The sequence below is a fragment of the Grammomys surdaster genome, unplaced genomic scaffold (assembly GCF_004785775.1).
Source record: "Grammomys surdaster isolate TR1022 unplaced genomic scaffold, NIH_TR_1.0 146, whole genome shotgun sequence".
In the NCBI taxonomy this organism is placed as follows: Eukaryota; Metazoa; Chordata; class Mammalia; order Rodentia; family Muridae; genus Grammomys; species Grammomys surdaster.
Genome location: NW_021604604.1, coordinates 11,721,396 through 11,740,818, shown reverse-complemented (window position 1 = coordinate 11,740,818; position 19,423 = coordinate 11,721,396). Strand labels below are relative to the sequence as shown.

At 45.5% G+C, this 19,423-nt stretch overlaps 1 protein-coding gene across 1 annotated transcript in view; it reads right to left on the bottom strand.

Annotated features, from left to right (window-relative positions):
• Positions 1–19,187, bottom strand: part of Ccdc3 (coiled-coil domain containing 3) — a 91,534-nt gene extending 72,347 nt beyond the window's left edge. Inside the window, exons 1-2 of the mRNA XM_028764952.1 lie at positions 18,661–19,187; positions 15,519–15,693 (exon numbers count right to left, since the gene is read on the bottom strand). Coding sequence (XP_028620785.1) covers positions 15,519–15,693; positions 18,661–19,034 — 549 coding nt within the window. The 5' untranslated portion in view covers positions 19,035–19,187. The remainder of the gene's footprint in view (positions 1–15,518; positions 15,694–18,660) is intronic.
• Between the last annotated feature and the right edge of the window lie 236 nt (positions 19,188–19,423).

Here is a 19,423-nt window from a genome sequence, read left to right as displayed (position 1 = left end):
AAGCGAACTAAAGTGACATTAAAAAAAAATATTTAAAAATAAAGAAATAAAAAGCTCCTTATCTCCAGAGAAACTAGCTGAGACGAGACATCCCCAGGAGGGCTCGGACTGTGGCCTACTTTCTGCTCCCCAGACAGAGCAGAGGTCAAGGATCACTTCTTACTTAAAAACATAGTTTGAGAGTTTTCTTCTGGACCTTGCATTCTCCCTGTACAGCCCCAGAGAAGACAACCAACACCCAGTGCTGATGTTCACTCAGGGATGACAAACACGGAGGGAGAACTGAATGGAGTTCAAGAACTTCCATTCCAAGCCTGCAGGACTCGGGGAATAGGGTGTCCCTTATGATCCACCTTTGCTTCTACCGCCTTAGCACAATTCCACAGAATGACTTCAAGGTCATTCAGCTTGGAGCTGGGAGTACAGGGGACCCCAGCTGGACTACCTGTCCTTGGGAAGATCCTCCATGAAGGATACACTCCTTCCTCATTCTCTCCCCTTCTTCCAAGTCTGCCACACACAGTGGTATTCATACAGTCTTGGGAGACTGGAGAGTCAACTTCATCATTCAACAGTAGAAAGAAAACCAAAAGAAGAAATGAGGTCACTCGGAGGTGTTTCTTCAGCCACTCGGGGTGCCAGCTTCTCCTGGAACTCTTTAGTGCATGCAGAAATGTCATAACTGAGGTAATCTCCAGGCAGAGTTAGGGCTAGACGGCTTTTTTTTTTTTTGTACAAAGTTCATTTTCCTAAGTTTCTGACTTACTATTACCCATTTTGCTGATGGAAAAACTGAGTCAGGCAGGAATGCATAATGACACATAGAGCAGTGTATCCTCCCACACCGGGGCATCACACCTCCACAGGACCCAGGGCCTGCCCTCCCATTGATGTCAGACAAGGCCTTCCTCTACTACAGATATATCTGGAACCTCCCTGTACACTCCGTGGTTGATGGTCTAGACACATAAATAAAAATTTTAAATACATCTTGCTAGGTGTGGTGGCACGTGCCTTGAATCCCAGCAATCAGGAGGCTGAGATAGACAGATCTCTATGAGTTGGGACCAGGTCTACATAGTGAGCTCTAGACCAGCCAATGTTACATAGTGAGGCCCTGTCTCAAAAATTAATAATAATAATTTAATCATTCCATTCATTTATAACTCAAATGATATCCCACTTCCCACTTATCCCTCCACAACCCCCCCATCCCACATCTGCTCTCTCCCCCCTCCCCTTTGCCTCTATGAGGGTGTTCTCCCTCCCCACTGCTCCAGCATCCTCCTACACTCAGGCATCAAACCTCCACAGGACCAAGGGCCTCTCCTTTCACTGATGTCAGACAAGGTCATCCCCTGCTACATATGTATGTGGAGTTATGGATCCCTCCAGGTACACTCCTTGGTTGATAGTCTAGTCTCTGGGAGCACTGAGAGGTCTGGCCAGCCAATATTGTTCTTCCTATGGAGTTGCAATCCCCCTCCGCTCCTCCAATCTTTCCACCAGCTCCCCCATCAGGAGAACTAATAATAATTCTTTAAAAGACTGTTCAACTATTCATAGCAGCTGTATTCATAAAAGCTAAAACTAACAACTGTACAAACTTCCTTTAGTGTCACAGGTTAAACAGTGGGGACACATCTATACTGTGGGCTATGATTTAACAATGAGAAGACACATAACTTGGATAAACCTCTAGGTTCCTGAAAGGCTGAATAAGGAAGATAGTCTCCCAAGGTGTGCACTGCTTGGTTACAGCTGTGCACCACCTGAAGTAAACCTGTAAGCATGAAGGGCTGGAGAGGTGGCTCAGTGGGTCAGAGTGCTTGCAGGGCAGGCATGATGACCCAAGTTCAAATCCCCATGTCCAAATCTAGGTATGGTGCTGGGTAGGGGAGGAGGTGTGGGTAGTATGAGGAAGTGTGTAGTAACGACATACTTCCATACTTTGATTGTGGTGGTGGCCCAGTGGGAGCTACACATGTGACAGGATTTCACATACACACACACACACACACACACACACATATAACTAGGAACATCTGGATAAGCTCTGTAGCTGTGACCAATGTCGTTATTAGGTTTGTATTACCATAACACTGATACTCACAGGGGCACATGCATCAGGGATACCCAGAACCTGTCTTTGCAACTGCATATAAATCTATACTTTAAAGTGTTTTTTCAATAACTAATGAAGGCATTAGTCAGTACTTAGAAGTCATAGCTATATTTCAATAAAACCCTGAAGGCAAGGTGGGGGGACTAAGATGGGGAAAAGTGGGCGAGGGATGAGCTCAGTGGTAGAGCACTTTTCTATTATGTGTAAGGCCCTGGGATCCATCATCAACACCACAGGGGGAAAAGGGGGAAAAATGAGGGAATAGGGAAGAAGAAAAGAGCCTACTCAGTGTAGAGACCTAGCCTCACCTCTGCATGGCAGAGGCCACTCCCCTCCCAGCCTGTCACTCTCCTGTCCTCCTGTGCATCTGGGCTGTCTGCCTTCATTCCTGTCCCTCTCTGTTTGAGTTTATCTTCTCTTCACCAAAGCCTTCCCATCTCACAAGGCTCTGCGAGCCTAGCCCTCCGTCCGCGTGGAATGATTGGACCTGCCTGAATTCAGAGGCCAGGATCGAACTCCTCTACTGCATTTTCTCAGTACCTGATATGGTGGCTAAGATTGTAGGGAAGTAGGTGAAATCCCTTGTGAATAGAATGCCGGCCTGGCTGCCCTGATATCTCTAAGCAACTCTATCAAAACCGTGACCTACAATTTCACATAGAACCAGTAAAGCCGGCCCCTGACGGCAACTCCTTTTATGACTTTTGACTCTATGATGGCACACAGGTGATAGGAATTTAGTAGAAACAGAACTTTGGATTCTGATCCATTCCCAGGGTAACGCCACACTGTCTCATCAGCTCTTCATACAATGCCAGCCACAGCTGACAGCCACTTGCAGGTCCCAGCCAATCACATGATCACAGGGACACAACCTATACTCTAAAGTATGTTATAAGTAACGTATGATGTTGGGCTGTTGTGCTGGCTAGTTTTTATGTCAACTTGACACAATCTAGTTTTCTAGGAAAGAAGAAATCTTCAGAAAATGCCTCCACAGGACTGGTCGCGACCACCACACTCAGCCTGCCTTCTCATTTTCCACTGTTCTGAGAGTTAAAAGATCAGCCGCTGTAGCCACCTCAAGTCCAATGTTTACCCCAGATCTTGTGAATTCTGAGACTTGCACAGAGGCCACACATGCCTGCTTGCTTCCAGTGGTTCTCAACCTGTGGGTCAAGACCCCCAACATTTTTACAGGGGTCACATATCAGAGATCTTTTATATCAGATATATACATTAGGACTCACAACAGTTGCAAAATTTCAGTTATGCAGTAGCAAGGAAAATAATTTTACGGTTGGGTGGTCACCACAACATGGGGAACTATATTAAAGCATCACAGCCTTAGGAAGGTAAGAACCACTTAGACCATTAAAAACTACAGACTCCTGGGCATGCGGCTCAAGCCACCCACCGCTTTCTCTTTTGCCATTCCCACCACCTGGTCCAGGCAGCATATCTAAAAGTATGCAGAGTCCTAGGGACCCATGAGATCAAAACTCATGGTCTTTTGGTGGCCCAAGAGATCCAAACTATTTTCTGAGCTTGGCATGGTGCTCATTCCTGTAAAGTCAGCATTCAGGAGGCTGAGGCAAGACGATTGCCACAAGTTTGGGGCTACCCTGTGCTACATAGTGAGTTCCAAGCCAGCCAGATGAGACCCTGTCTCCAAAAACTTAACTACTGAGTCCCTCTCCAATCCCTACACTATTGGCTTCTCAACACTGTTGCAATAGCATAGACGAGTCAAACTGACCCCTACTTCATCTAAATCACGGCAGGCACAACAAATTCTACTAGTGAACTTTGTATTCTTCACCGTACTGTGATAGCAAGAAAATGAACTAGTTTTTACTTCAAATCCTTGATGAAAGAGTTTTTAAAAATGCTAATTTTTCTAAAGACCTAAATACAACATTTTTAGCATCCTGTGTGAAGAAGCAGGACTTGCAGGCCTGAGGCTTCTCGGTACAGTGGTGTCTTGAGGTCAAGTGTTCACATGATGAAGCTTTGAGCCAGGGTAGAGAGTTTGGTTGGTTGGTTGTTTTTTTGTTATTTTGTTTTGTTTTATTCATGAAACACTATTTTTACTTGAAAGAATGAGTGGCAAACTATATTTGCTCAATTGAATCTATATTGGCTCAATTTCCTTAAAGAATGAATAAAGCAAGCCTGCCACGAAAGAAGAAAATCATGACTGTATCTGTTGCTGCCAGTAATAACATTTGGGCTGTCACCAAAAGTCAGAGTTTTGAGAACACTGCCACTGTAAGTTTGAAGTTTCCCAATACTTCAGACTTTCCAGATGAAACTGACATTGATATTAAATAATTTCTTAAATAAGGTAGCCAAGTACCTGTGGATCTATGTAATCTGACCTAATACTTTCTGTGTATCATTTTGCAAAGTTATACACAGTTTTTAAAAGTCTAGAGCCAGAGAACTTACTCGGTGCATCAGTGTGTTTGCTGTACAAGTGTGGAAACCCAAGTTTGAATCTGTAGCACTTGCTCACATAAAAACCTGTGTGTAGCCACCAAAGCATCTGTAACCCCAACACTGGAACCACTGAGACTTGCTGGCTGCAAACTTGGCTTCAGGTTCACTGAGAGACCTTGTCACAAGGGAATAACGTGACCATGAGAAAAGACGACAGACATTCAGTATCCTCCTCTGACCCACAGGTGCTATAAAGAGTGGACATGTTTTCTCTCTCTCTCTCTCTCTCTCTCTCTCTCTCTCTCTCTCTCTCTCTCTCTCTCGTGCACACACACACACACGCACACACACACACACAGACAACCAGAAAAAGAGAGGGAAAGTGGGTGGAGAAAGAGAGAAAGAGAGAAATAAATCCCAAGCACATGATAAACTGATGGATTTTCACACAGGAATAGTAGAAGTTCATTCAAGAGTCCTCAGGCTTCTTGGGGAGGTTGTTGGGACACTGTCCCCTCTGCTTTAGCATTTACTTTACTAACAAGCTAATAGGGGTGACACTTATGACCTCCCAGTAGATGCTGAAAGAATATCTGACAAAATTCACTACATTGTTACAACTCTTGCTAACTACATATGCATTGTGGGATTCTCTTAGTCACAATGAAGAATAAAATTATATCACTTGAAGGAAAATAGGCGCTACCAGAGATCATCCTGTTAAATGAATTAGGCCATCTCAGGAAGACAAATGCATTTCCTCTTATTTGTGGTTCCTAGTTTTTTATAACGCTGCATGCAAGCATGTATGTATGTATGTATGTATGTACGTATGTATGACAGGAAAGTAGAAATGAAACTCTCTAAGGGGGAAAAAGGAGACAAACAGAAAAGTGTGGAGAGATGGGAGACAGACGATCAGTGAGTACAAATGTGGTCAGCACCGTGTGCTTTCTAGAGTTATATAACCCAGCACCAAGCACGGGGCATATACGTCCTTATATAACCAGCACCAAGCACGGGGCATATACGTCCTTATATAACCAGCACCATGCACGGGGCATATATGCACGATAAAAATGGTTTAAGGATATTTTTAAAACTGTCCACAAACTAATAGAGGCTAACTTTTCTAATCTCATTAAGAAAATCTTAAAAAACGCAGTCAACATATTCAAAATATATTGTGTGTGCTCACCATTCCTACGCATGTTCACACTAAAGGTCTTAGCCAATGCAAAGGGGAAGAGAGAGAGAGAGAGACAGAGAGAGAGAGAGACAGAGACAGAGACAGAGAGACAGACAGAGACAATCAGAGACAGAGAGACAGACAGAGAGACAGAGAGAGACAGAGAGAGACAGAGAGACAGAGACAGTCAGAGACAGAGACAGAGAGAGACAGAGAGAGACAGAGAGAGACAGAGAGAGACAGAGACAGACAGACAGAGAGACAGAGAGAGACAGACAGACAGACAGACAGTGAGACAGAGAGAGACAGACAGAGAGAGAGAGAGAGAGAACATATCATTTGAAGGGAGAATTAAAACTGTACCCTACTGGCAACATAATTATTTACATTAACATTAAAATATGGCAAGGAATCTATAAAATCCTTTAGAATTTGGTGTGTTCAATAAGTTGTCAGTTGTAAGATTAATACACAAAACTGAGTTGTGTTCCTGTAGGTTAGCAATAAAAGTTTAAAATGGTACTTCTTGGGCTGATCAGATGGCGCAGAGGATAAAGCACTTGCTACACATACCTGAGGACCTGAATTATCATCCTGAGAACCCATCTCAAGCCAGCTGTGGTAACATGCACTTGGGATCTCCATGCCCTGAGCTGAGACGGAAGCTCGTGAGCTCACATCATGTACACAGTGGTAAAACAACAGAGACCCTGTCTCAGACAAGATGGAAGATGAGGGCTGACACTTCAGGTTGTCTACATGTGTGCCACACACATGACCGTGTGCACATGCCAACATGCACATGTACACACACACATGATCATGTGTATATGTACACCCATGCAAGCACACAGATGCATACTTTTAAGGTACCTGTTCTTGGTGTGGTGACACACCTGTAATCTCAGGACACGGGAGGAAGAAGCAGAAGGACTGTGGGGTTTAGGTCAGCTTGAACTACACAGCAAAGCTGACTGAAAACAAAACAAAAAGGGTCCATATTATGGTTTGTGTGTGAAATGTGATGGAACATTTGGCTGCCAGACAGGGGTCGGATCTTGGGAGATTGTAAGACTTTTGAGAGGGCTAGCTGAAGGAAAGTGGGTCTTGGGAGATAAGCCTTCAGATTTATACTCCAGGGGACTTCCAGTCAGCTGACTGCCAGCATATTGTTACCAGCTACCACACACATCACCACCACACATACACCATCAGACACACCACTCACACACACACCACATACCACACATACTACACACACCACACACCACACACACACACCATTACACCACACACACACACACACCACACACCACTACACACACATCATCACACACCACACACCACACATACACACACCACACACACACCATCACACACCACACACACCACACATACACACACCACACACATACCACCACACACACATCACAACATCACACATACCTTCCCTGCCACAATGAACTAAATCCCCTCAAATTTGGGGCCAGATTAAATCTCACACAAACCTTCAGTTGCGTTTGGTCAGGCATCTGCTCACAGCATTGAGGAATAACTAATGCAGTAGCTGAGACAATAGCACAAATATAAAATGCAGAAGCATAAATCAAATGCCTGTAGACTGCATATGCTCAAAACTACAAAGCATTAATTCAAGAAATCAAGCTTTCCAGAAACAAAGATAATATCCGTTGTTCACGGAGTGGGAGGTTTAGTATTGCTAGTTTATTAATTCTTTCCAAATTGATCTGTAAATTCAATTCAATGCAATAATGCAAAATACAAATAGAATTTTTAAAAAGATTTATTATTTGATTATCTCTCTGTGTTTCTGTCCCCAACTCACTCTCTGTCTCTCTGTGCATCTCTCTGTGTCTCTGTAACTCTCCCCACCTCTCTCATGTGTGAGAGGGTTGTGAGTGTGGGTGTGTGTATACAGGTGCTTAGAGGCAAAAGGAGCATTTGAAGCCCCTGGACCGGGAGTGACAGGCAGTTGGGAGCTGTCCAGTGTGGGTGTTCTGATCCTCTGGGAGAGCCAATAAGAGCTCGAACTGCTGAGCCATCTGTGCAGCCCCTGGATTTCTTTTGTATATCATCAAGATATTTCCAAAATTTATGTGAAGATGTTAAAAAAAAAAAAAGACAAGCCTAAACTACTTTGGAGAGAGAGAGAGAGAGAGAGAGAGAGAGAGAGAGAGAGAGAGAGAGAGAGAGGACAAAGTTACAAAGTTGTATGTCCTGAAGTGGCTTTTTCTCTTAGTGACAGGTGACTCCTCCGTGGAACTCAGTCATGCCTATGAATTATTAGAAGGTGTAACCCTGTTGGACTAACTGTGGCCTTGTTGGAGTAGGTGTGTCACTGTGGGTGTGGGCTTTAATCCTAGCTGCCTGGAAGCCAGTCTTCCGCTAGTAGCCTTCAGATGAAGATGTAGAACTCTCAGCTCCTCCTGCACCATGCCTGCCTGGATGCTGCCATATTCCTGCCTTGATGATACTGGACTGAACCTCTGAACCTGTAAGACAGCCCCAATTAAATGTTGTCATTTTAAGAGTTGCCTTGTCATGGCATCTGTTCACAGCAATGAAAGCCTGACTAATACATATTCTCATCAATCAAGCGAGTTGGGTTGGGATTAGCAGTCACCAGTCCCAGCGGGTCTTAGGAGTTACCTGGTGGGTGGGGGTGCAGTAACAGGAAGATTTTTGAGTTACATCTCTATGTGTGAGTGCGTGTGTGTGTGTGAATGTGAACATGAAGGCACTCAGTGCCCTGGAGTTGGGATTACAGGTGGCTCTCAAGCCACCTGTCACGGATGCTGGATGCTGGAAACTAAACTTGGGCCCTCTGCAAGAAGAGAATGTGCTCTTAACCACTGAGCCATCTTTCTAGCCCCAGAAAGTTGTTTTTATTTTAATTTGTAAAAAGGCAATGTTGAAAGACTTTGAAATGACTACAGTCACAATGAATCCCGAACTGCTTTTCATTGCTTACAAAGTGCATTGGCTACATACTCTAGTACAGCAATCTTTGTTTCTGTGGGTCTCATTTTCTAGATGAGCAAACTTTAGCTACAAGAAATGGAAGGACCTGCCCAAGGTCCTTTCTCTTGACACAGAGCCATCCGGATCTGATGAAGAGTTTACATTCCTTCTGAAGCAGTCTAGGGTGAGGCAGCTCCTTCCCCACTCCAAACAAGGAAAGGGGAACAGGGGGGCAGCCTGACCTTCACAGGTTTTATTTTAAACCCATGACATTTTATGACAGACTGATGTAAGTTGGGTCAGGCTAGGTCTTGGTCCTAAGGGATAGAACTGGCAGAAACGGGAAAATATCCAACTTCTGTTTTGACTGTTACACTCGCCCAAGCAGGGGGAAACAGGGAGGAAGAATGTTCTTGGCTGGAGTGCTGAGAATCCTGCCAGTAAAGACTGATTGCCAAAGACGTCCCCTCAAGCCCCATTAACACCATGACACCAGCAGAGAGGAGCTGAACACTTAGTGACACTCCCGATGTCTTGGCAACTTTAGAAAGTAAGATTGAGCCTCTATGAACTAAGTAAAGGATGGAGAGGAGGTATTTTAAAAAATAATATACTGGGAAGAAACCAGAGTGTGGGAGGGTTTTTCTCCTTCAGATCCAGTTGAATAGCACCCTGAGTCTGCTGCGCAGAAGCATCCCCATGTAAGATTTCCCTACTGTCCTCTCCTTTAACCTCCCGATCACCTTGGTCCTTCATGACTGGAGTTTAGGTCACCTGCCCAGGCTGCAAGGAAGCTTGGAAAGCAACAGCATCAACAACAAGATGCATAAGAGCTTGCTATACACCTACACTACACATAAGACACTGAGAACAGCAAAGTCCAGGGCCACTCACTCTCTGAACATGTGAGGGATTAGTGGGTCCTCACTCACAAAAGCCTCCCCAGCCCAGCATTTATTCCTTCTTGGAGGCTAGGTGATCTACACAACAATTCTGAACCGTTGAGAGGTTGTGGAAAAACAGGTAACGCGTCTGAGATCATAGACAAGCTCGTCTTGGGAAGATGAGATAGCTAGAGGCTTGACTGCCCTTAGAAAAGGTGCCTGGTGTTGCTTGCTTGCTTTTCAGTTAGTTTGTTGTTTGCTTTGGTTTGTTTTGGAAGGAAGGAACTGCCAATAACTCCTCCAGAAGCTCTTTGGCCACACACAGCCATTTGAATCACTCTGAGCAACTGTTAGAATCACCCCCACACAACCGTATGAATCACTCCACACTACAGAGAAAGCCTGCAAGGTTCACAATAGAATTTTTAAAAGTAAATATATTGATTCTAAGTTAAATTTTGAGTATGTCCATGCATATCTGTGTATATGCACACACACACACATGCACCCCTATGTACACACACTAGTGTATGGTATTCCTGTGAAGGTCTGAAGATGGTCTTCAAGTGTCAGTCTTACCTTACACCTCGTTTGAGACAGGGTCTATATCTCCACTGACTATGCCAGACTAGTTGACTGAAGTGATTATAAAAATTATACAGTCTCTGCCTCCCGTTTCCCAGTAGGAGTGTGCTAGGATACCTACACTACTGTGTCTGGGTTTATGCAGGTTCTGAGGGTCCTGACTCAGACTGTTAGGTTTGTGTGATGTTGAGATGACGATGCTCTGAGTTAGCCCATGTGGTATAAAACAGTGGTTTATCAACCTGTGTGTTGCACTAAGACTTTTTTACTCCATTTTAAGAAAGGATGACTGCAACTTCTATGTAGACACACAAACTGAACATCTTCCAGGCACCACCCAGACTTATAAATGACCAGAAGTAAAAGGAGAGCCACCCTATATATTTATTTTGAGTGAATTCAGACTATGGAGGCATATGAATGCATTAAAATCCTATCAGGGTAACCAGACCTAAGAACTTATTAAACACACCAGACAAAAGCAAAAGGTTTAACCAGAGCATAGCCCATTTGGCTGGATGCCATCAAGTGACAGACACCTAACATTTGATCATATGGTGTCACACCAACCTATCACCTGATAACCAGTATATACATTGAGGATCAACAAGCAGAGAACTCTCCAGCCTCCCTGGAGCGTCAGCTCCACTGGGGACCCCTCTGTTAACTCAGCCAATGCAACTGCCTGACCATCTACCCGTTTAACCATGTGAACCTGGACCAGAAATAACCCATGCTGGGTTTTGCCATCTTCCACAATCCAGTCATTTAGGGAGAAGGAACTTTTGTTGAGAAGATGCCACCAACAGACAAGTCTGTGAGGTATTCCCTTGATTAGTGATTGATGAAGGAGGGCTAGCCCACTGTTCCCTGGCTGGGCTGGTGGTCGTGATTGGTAAAAGAAATGAGGCTGAGTAAGACATGGGATACACCACCGTAAACACTGTTCCGCTACCGTGGTCTCTGCTGCAGTTCCTGCCCATAGTTCCTGCCCTGGCTTCTCTTCATAATGACCTGAAGTTATAAGATGAAATAAACGCTTTCCTCTCCAGGTCGCTTTGAGTCATGGCCTTTACCAGACCCAGACTTTCTCTAAACAGCTGAACTTTACAGTCTTGTTCTCAAACCCCGACTTCAGCATAGACTCTCACAGCCTACTTCTGAAGCCTTTCCTATTCTGCTACAGCTGCTTTAACTTGTATTCCTTCTGTAAACTACATATATGCATATATATATATACACATGCATATATGCCATGTGTGGTGTTTATTATCTGATAATCTGTCAAGTTTGCTATCATTGAAACCTCTGGATCATGAGAATTTATTCCTATTCAATAAACTGAGATGTAGAAAGAGACAAACATATTCCTGTTTGTCTCTGGCTAGCATGCTTGCAATATGCACCAAGTGCTTTCACCCACTCAGCAGCCCCCCAGACCTTAGGTTAAATGTTAAAAGAATTAGCTGAATCATGACACATGCCTTCAACTCCACCACTTAGGACACTGACCTGGGAGGATTGAGAATTTGAGAGTAGCTTAGCCTAGTTCAAGACCAGCCTGGGAGTCCACATCATGAGACCCTGATGCACGCGTGCACACACACACACACACACACACACATGTGCACAGATACACTGGATAGATAGATAGATAGATAGATAGATAGATAGATAGATAGATGGATGGATGGGCGGATGGACAGGTGATAGACAGACAGATGGATAGACAGACAGACACTTTCATTGTGCTCTGATGTCTTTTTCAACGAGGGCATGGAGTGATAATGGAATGAAGAAAACAAGAGTCTGGGGAATTGAGAGTGCTCTAAATCAAACCTTTAGATTCACTATGTATCAGGGAGCATTCTGGAATGATCATCACTCCCCTTCTCTCTCTCTCTCTCACACACACACATACACACACACTTCAGATTTACTCTTCCTCCATATGTTCAGCAACCCCACACTCCATTATCTAAGAGGCCAGGCTCACTAAAGGGGAAAGCATTCTCCCCAAGAACAACATTTGACCAACAGCAATTGACCTGCCTTCACACTGAAGCTATTCTCTGTGGTCTAGTGGTTCTATCCTCTCCTGTTTTTAATGTTGGAAAATCTAATTTCAAACCAATGTTAATAGCTTCATTATGTGAGCAAAGGGCTAAAACATTCGTTATGCAGCTGAAGAGTTTTAAGGCTGAGCCCCTTAAGCTTTTGTGGAGTAATATTTGATCTGTTGACATAAATCTATTGCTATAGTGGGAAACATACATATGCAAAGCTCCCACAAAGTAAACCAAAACTAAACTGCTTACGTTCCCAATAGGAGAGGTGTGACTCAAGTTTGCAATTCTGAGGCTCGAGTGCATCTTATGCAATGTGAAGTAATGAACAATAAAAATACGGAGAATCAGGAACTGGAAGATGGCTCCATGGGTAAAAGAGCTTGCTGCATAAACATGAGGACCTGAGTTCTAATCTCCTATACCTGTGTAAGATGTGTAAGAAGTTAGAATAGTCATGCAGATCCATAACTCCCGGTGCTGGGGGTACAGAGGTAAACATAGGAAGATATTTCAGGCTTGCTGACCGCCAGTCTAGTTCCAGGTTCAATAAAAGATACTGTCTCACCGGGCAGTGGTGGTACATGCCTTTAATCCCAGCACTTGGGGGGGCAGATGAATGCACGAAGACCTGCATTTTATCCCCCAGAACCCACATAAAAGTGAGGCATTATGACACACCCTTATGACACACACACCATTATGACATAATTCCAGCACAGCAGAGGCAGAGGTGGCAGGGACACCTGAGCTTTGATGGCCAGCCAGCCTGGCCTGCTAGGTAAGTTCCACATCAATAAAAGACCCTCGTCTCAAAATATAAAAGAGCAAAGTGGATGACTTCAATGAGTATGGCCCCCATAGGCTCATGGGTTCGAATACTTAGTTCCCAGCTGGTGGAACTTTGTAAGAAGGATTAAGAGGTGTGGCTTTGTTGAAGAAAGTGTATCAGTAGGGCTGGGCTTTAAGGTTTCAAAAGCCTGGCACCATTTCCAGTGCTCTTGATCTCCTGCTTTGGAAATCAAGATGCCTCTCAGCTCTTCCTACTACCATGCCTTTGCCTTGCCCATTATAAACTCTGACTCTATAGAACCATACACTGAATTAAACGCTGTCTTTTATGCAGTCACAGTGTTTCAGTACAGCAACAGAAACATAACTAATATTGGGCCTGAAAACCAAAACCAGAAGTCTTCTAGCCTCCATGTCTCTCCATCCACATAGGCAAGTGCACAGGCACACACCTATATCTGTGCACACAGAGAGGAGGGGGAGAGGAGGAAACAAGGCAGGTTCTCAGGACCATGCTGCAACAAAACATGGGTTGACAAACTCAAGGAAACTCTCAGAAAGCATGGAAGAAAATCGAGGAGACCCTAGACTGCAGTCGATAGGGTGGCTCTACAGCAGGAACCTCATAGTGTGTGAAAAGGCAAATGAGTAACTTCTTTTGTCTGGACAGCCTTGGCTATCACAGGTGCCAGTTCTCTGTAAGAGTAAGAGAATGGTTTTGGGGGGCCAAGGATCCCTGAGCTGAAGAGGATGAAGCTTATAGGAACAAGGCACTTCCCTAGGCTAAGCCATCAGACAGGACGGCACGCCTCTCAACACCTCCATGCATGGGTAGAAAGAATGGGGCCACTAGATACATCCATGGTGATTCTTTATGCCATAAATCAGGGCCACTGTTTAATTTGACATCCACATCAGACCTGTCTTCAGATAGTGGTCATTTAACTTCAAATCTACTTTGTACAGCGGACGGGGGGTGATAGGCCAGCCGTCCACAGGCCTGTTTCGACTGTATCTTATCAGGACCATTGTGGCACTGCCATTGTTTGGGCAAAGTGACAATCCCTAAAAGTTCCCCTTCACTGGCATTTGGCTCAGATTGGGAGATCCCTTTCTATTTGCATACTCAGTGTGATCTTAACCTTTACTACAGCCACTTGGGCTACTCTATAAGCTTTAAAAGGAGTATCACGTTTAAAATCATGGAATTGGGCCTAGAGAGGAGGCCCAGCAGCTAGCAGCACTTTCTGCTCTTCCAGAGGACCTGGGTTTGATTTCCAGGATCTACATGGTGACTCACAACCATCCAAAATCTCCAGTTCCAGGGGATCAAAGACTTTCTTCTAACCTCCCTAGGCACTGGGCACACATACGGTATACATACATATATACATACATACATACACACACACACACACACACACACACACACACAGGCAAAATACTCACACATAAAAAACAAATCTAAAAAAAAATGTTTTTTAAAGCACAGAATGTTAGCTCTGACAGTTCTTTTATTTCATTTTCTTTTCTTCTAAGAAAATTCCTTAAATGAATGGTTCTCAACTTCCCTGATGCTGTGACTCTTTAATACAGTTCCTCATGTTTCGGTAACCCCCGACCATAAAATTATTTTGTTGCTACTTCATTACAGTAATTTTGATGCTGTTATGAATCATAATGTAAATATCTGATATTTAAAATATCTGATAAGCGACTCCGGTGAAAGGGTCATTAGACACTGCCACAAGGGTTCACAATTCATAGGTTGAAAACCACTGCCTTAGAGCCTTAGACCGTCAGTCACAAGAATAGTCACAATGGCTTACAGACATTGAACACTCTTGAGCGCTATGCCAAGAGATTTACATATTTAAATCAAATGAGTGCAACAAGCCTTTGACTTTTGTCTCCCTTTTGAGGAAGGGGAACCTGAGACACATGTGCCTTCCTCTCATCTCTTCCCTACTTTGTGAAGAGCTCTTTATCAGTCACTAACCCTTGGGCATCCAAAGCCTTTGAGCAGTATGGGCTCACGGCAAGTGGGAAGCAGACAAGGAATATAGGAACAAGCCACAGCAGGACATAGCCCCAAAGGCATACCCCCAAGTGATTTACTTCCTCCAGATAGATGGATCTTTTGAAACTTCCACAGCCTCCCACCCTAGTTGTGTACTAGGAAACAGAGGGGAAGGGGAGGATCTCAGATTCAAATTGGAACACTTAGCTTATAGCTCTTGACTCTTACTCTGACTTCTTTCTGTTTCTAACAAGCACTTTACACTTGAGCATAGAAGAATGTCCACTTTGCTCTGTGCCAAGTTGGGAGAGAGACGGGAGGATAAATCATTTGGAAGAGCATTCTTGACGCCTTCGATCATGATGCGATATCTGCATAGATGATATGACTACACTACTGTTTTGCCAAGTCACAGACTGCAGCCAGTTCTTACCCTGTTGTCTTCCTGGATCTCCCAGTCACTCGAGAAAGTCGTCAGCTGCTGCCCTTGGGAACAGTTAGCAAACTGGAAAAGACTGGAAAACATCCTTCTGTTCTCCTGTGTGTCTGGAAAGATGGCATCTTGGAAATTGACTCCGTGTGGCAAGAGATTGTAATTTTCATCCATCCTAAGGGGGAAGGGTCAAAGCAGAGATGTAGATGAGACAATCGGAGGTGGGCCCAGCTTCAGTCTGGTTTACAAGAGACAGAGATGGTCTCGCGAATGTCACCATGAAGTCTGGCATGCTTCTCAGGAAGGGACCTCTATCATTAACACTTCTCGCTGCTTTCCACTTTATACTGCTTGAGTCTAGCTTAACGTTTTCTAAAGAATGGAGTCTAGATAAGAGGGAAAGGAGATGTATGCATTCCTTTTCTGTCTATTTCCCATGTCTCACAGTGTCCCTTGCTTCCTGGTGAGCAGACAGCAGTTGTAAAATGACCCGGATTCAAGTCTCACTGCTACATTGGGTTCATGACATGAAACCAGTTTCTTCTTTAAGTACCATTGTCTTTCTGTCCGATTGTAGTAGAATATACCTTCTTGGTATTCTCATGGGGATTACATTGGAAAACTATAAACATAACTCAGTGGGTAAGAGCGCTTCCTGATCAAATGTGAGGACCCAAGATCAAATCCATAGCACCCCCACAAAAGGCCAGTCATGGCTAAGCCAGTCATGGCTGTCCATGACAGTAACACCAACACTGAGGGACAGAGACAGGCAGATCTTGGGAGCCTGCTATCCCCGCCTAGCCCAAACAGCAAGTTTCCAGATCAATGAGAGACCCTGTCTCAAGGCAATAAAATGGAGAGAGATAGAGGAAGAGGTTCAGCATCTTCCTCTGGCCTCTGCATGGGCACATACTCCAGTGCATGCACCACATACACACATAGCACACACATCCAACACACACAAGGATAACGAAGAACCTGGCACAGAGCCAATGCAGTACAAATATTAGTGAATGTTTTTACATGCTCAAGTGTGAAGTGCTTATTAGAAATAGAAAGAAAAAGACGAGGTAAGAATTATAACCTAAGGGTTCCAGATTGAATTTGAGATGTTCCCTGCTTCCTCTCTGTTTCAACCTTGGTACCCAACTAGGGTGAGAAGTTTCCGGAGGGTGGATCTACCTGGAGGAAATAAATCACTGGGGATATGCCTCTGGAGCTATCCCCTGCTGTGGCCCCTTCCTGTATTCCTTCTCTGCTTCCTGTTTGCCATGAGGTGAAGACCCTCTGCAGGTGCACTGCCTTAATCATCTGCCCCAGTGTACAGGGCCACACAGCCATGGAAAGAGCCAAAATAACCCCTCTCTCCTTTCCATTTGTCAGTCACAGCTAGTGAATAAGAGGCAGAGACAGAGGCCAGACCAGAGGAGTTATGCTTTGTGTGCAGTTATTAGCATACTCCAAGGCAAGACAACCCTATGAAAAGACAGTCTGTCACTGCATGGTGTGACTTTCTGCCAACAGATCATCACAAAAGTTGAAAACATTGACTGACCACCACACGGTCACTGGATCATGTTGTGATTTTAAAAATATATAATAATAAGCAAATATCCAACACTGTCTGCTCTTTTCTTGAGCTTTCATCCAGTGGAAAATAAAGCGGTGTCGAGTTGTTTTATAGCTGGGCTTTCAGTGTTTTCCCTAAATAAAAACATGAAAAGGCCGACTCAGATTTCTCCGTATCAAGAAAAGGCACACTCACAGTCCCGTCTGACTTTATTTAGAAACTATACTTTCCAGGCAATTACAAAAAAAATTAAAAATCAACCTAATCTGGCTAAGCAGCTCAAGCCAACACAAAGCAGAACATACATTCTAAACTTAGCCTGCCTTCAATATGGAAAGCACATGTGGCCTTGAGCTTACAGCTCCCCTTCTGCGGAGCTTACCGTTTTCTTTCTCCGAGACTTCAAAACTGAATCTGCAGCCCATGGTCAGAGTCATTCCCAAGAACCTCCGTGCTGTTTTACAATCGGCAAGGCTGAGACCATTACTGATCACAAACTTTTAGACTGAATCACTGACTTAAAACCTGGCTAAAATCCTATCTCTCTCTCTCTCTCTCTCTCTCTCTCTCTCTCTCTCTCTCTCTCTCCTGCTGCTGCTGCTATATGCTGCTATAGATGCATCTTCATTGAATTAGAAGCAACCCACAAGCTTGGGTATCCACCTGCTGTTTTCTACCTGTGATTTAGGTTGAATTCAGTAGTCGATAAAAATGAACTGAATTTGGAGAGAACAGAAGGATTTGCTGTTGACCACAGGACAACCTCAGTAGAACTCCCCAAGATTGGTGGTGTCTACATAAGATCATCTGTCTGATGCCCCTCTGCACTCTTCAAAGCTTTGTGACTTGGGGTCTTTACCACCAGCGGGCTCCCAGTAAAGCTCTGCTAATTTGAATTACCGGGCAGCTGGTCTAAGAGAGTGAGCCAAGACAGCGGAATGGGGGGGGGGGCGGGGGGCGCTGCTTTCTAGCGTACAGGTGGGTAGGAAAGGAGGGCGTGGGTGTACATTAAACGACAGGACTTTCCCAGGTGCTTCGCGAGCTTCTATCACTATTTGCTTCTCACTTTTATCCAGATGGGAATTGGTGAAGGGGCGGAGCCTGAGAGTGGACTCTGAGAGAACCGGCTCGAAACTTACACTTGAGAAGTTCGAAGCCAGTGAGAATCCCAACAACTACTTGCAAAGGTCATCTTTCTCAAAACATCAAATGGGTGATCAGAAAGCACTTTGATAGGCGCGTGTGGAAGCGAGCGTGTAATCCCAGCACTCAGGGGCTGAGGCAGGAAGACCACCCGGGGAAAACAGAAAAACCCGGTCTCGTAAACAAAAGCACTTTGACCTTTTTGCCTTTTAACCCCCGTCTGTGTATATTACTCCAAAAGCATCTCTGTATCTTAAACATCTTTAGTCAAGGGTGGTCAGGATCTTTGTAGAGGACAGAACAAGGAGAGAATGAAGAACCTAGGGCTTGTCTTCGAAGAAGAAGAAAAAAAAAAAGCAGACCCCCCCCCAGGGGCGCTCCCGATCTGCTACAGGTAGCCCGCAGGGGGGGGGGGGGCAGGCTCACCTTACAAAGAAGAAATAGGAGTAGTCCTGGACCACCGTGTGGGAGTGGCAGGAGAAGTAGCCCAGACCGGTAAGGTTGAGCCGGGAGCCGGCGGGCACCTCCAGCATACTGCCCCACGCCTGGTCACACAGCATCTCCACCTCGGCGGAGTAGAAGAGCCCTCCCTCTCCAGCTTGGTACTGCCACGGCAGGTAGTTGTAGAGGCCGGGCACCTCGGGGTGCAGCGCCAGCACCTTGGCATACACGATGGTCTCGGCCAGCTCGGCGCGGCAGCCTTCGCTCAGGGGTCTCCACTCCGACGGCAGCTGGCAGGCGCGCGCGGGCGCCGGGAAGGCGGCGAGGCAGAGCGCGGCGAGCAGCAGCGGGAGCGGCATGCCGGCGGCTACGCTCTAGCCCGGGCGCATGGCCCGCCCGGGTGCCGGGGGCGGCGGGGAGCCGGGAAGCCCGCAGCGCCTGCCCGGGAACCGCGGCCGGGGCGCTCGGCTGCACGCGCTCCGGAGAGCTGCGTGCACGAGTAGCTCTATGGCTGGGATCACCATGCCCCGGCCTTCGCCCCGCCACGCTTTAAAAGGGTCGAGAGGACGCGACGGGACGGGCGGGGACTGGGGCGTGGACCGCGGCAGGGGCGGGGAGTCCGCCAACCCGGCAACCGGCCCTTGCAGGGCTCCCGGGAGGAAGGGACGGACCTCTGAGCCGTGGGACTCCAGGGTGACAACGAGATGCTAGATGTACTAGGTCTTGACCACCAGACCCAGTTGGTTTG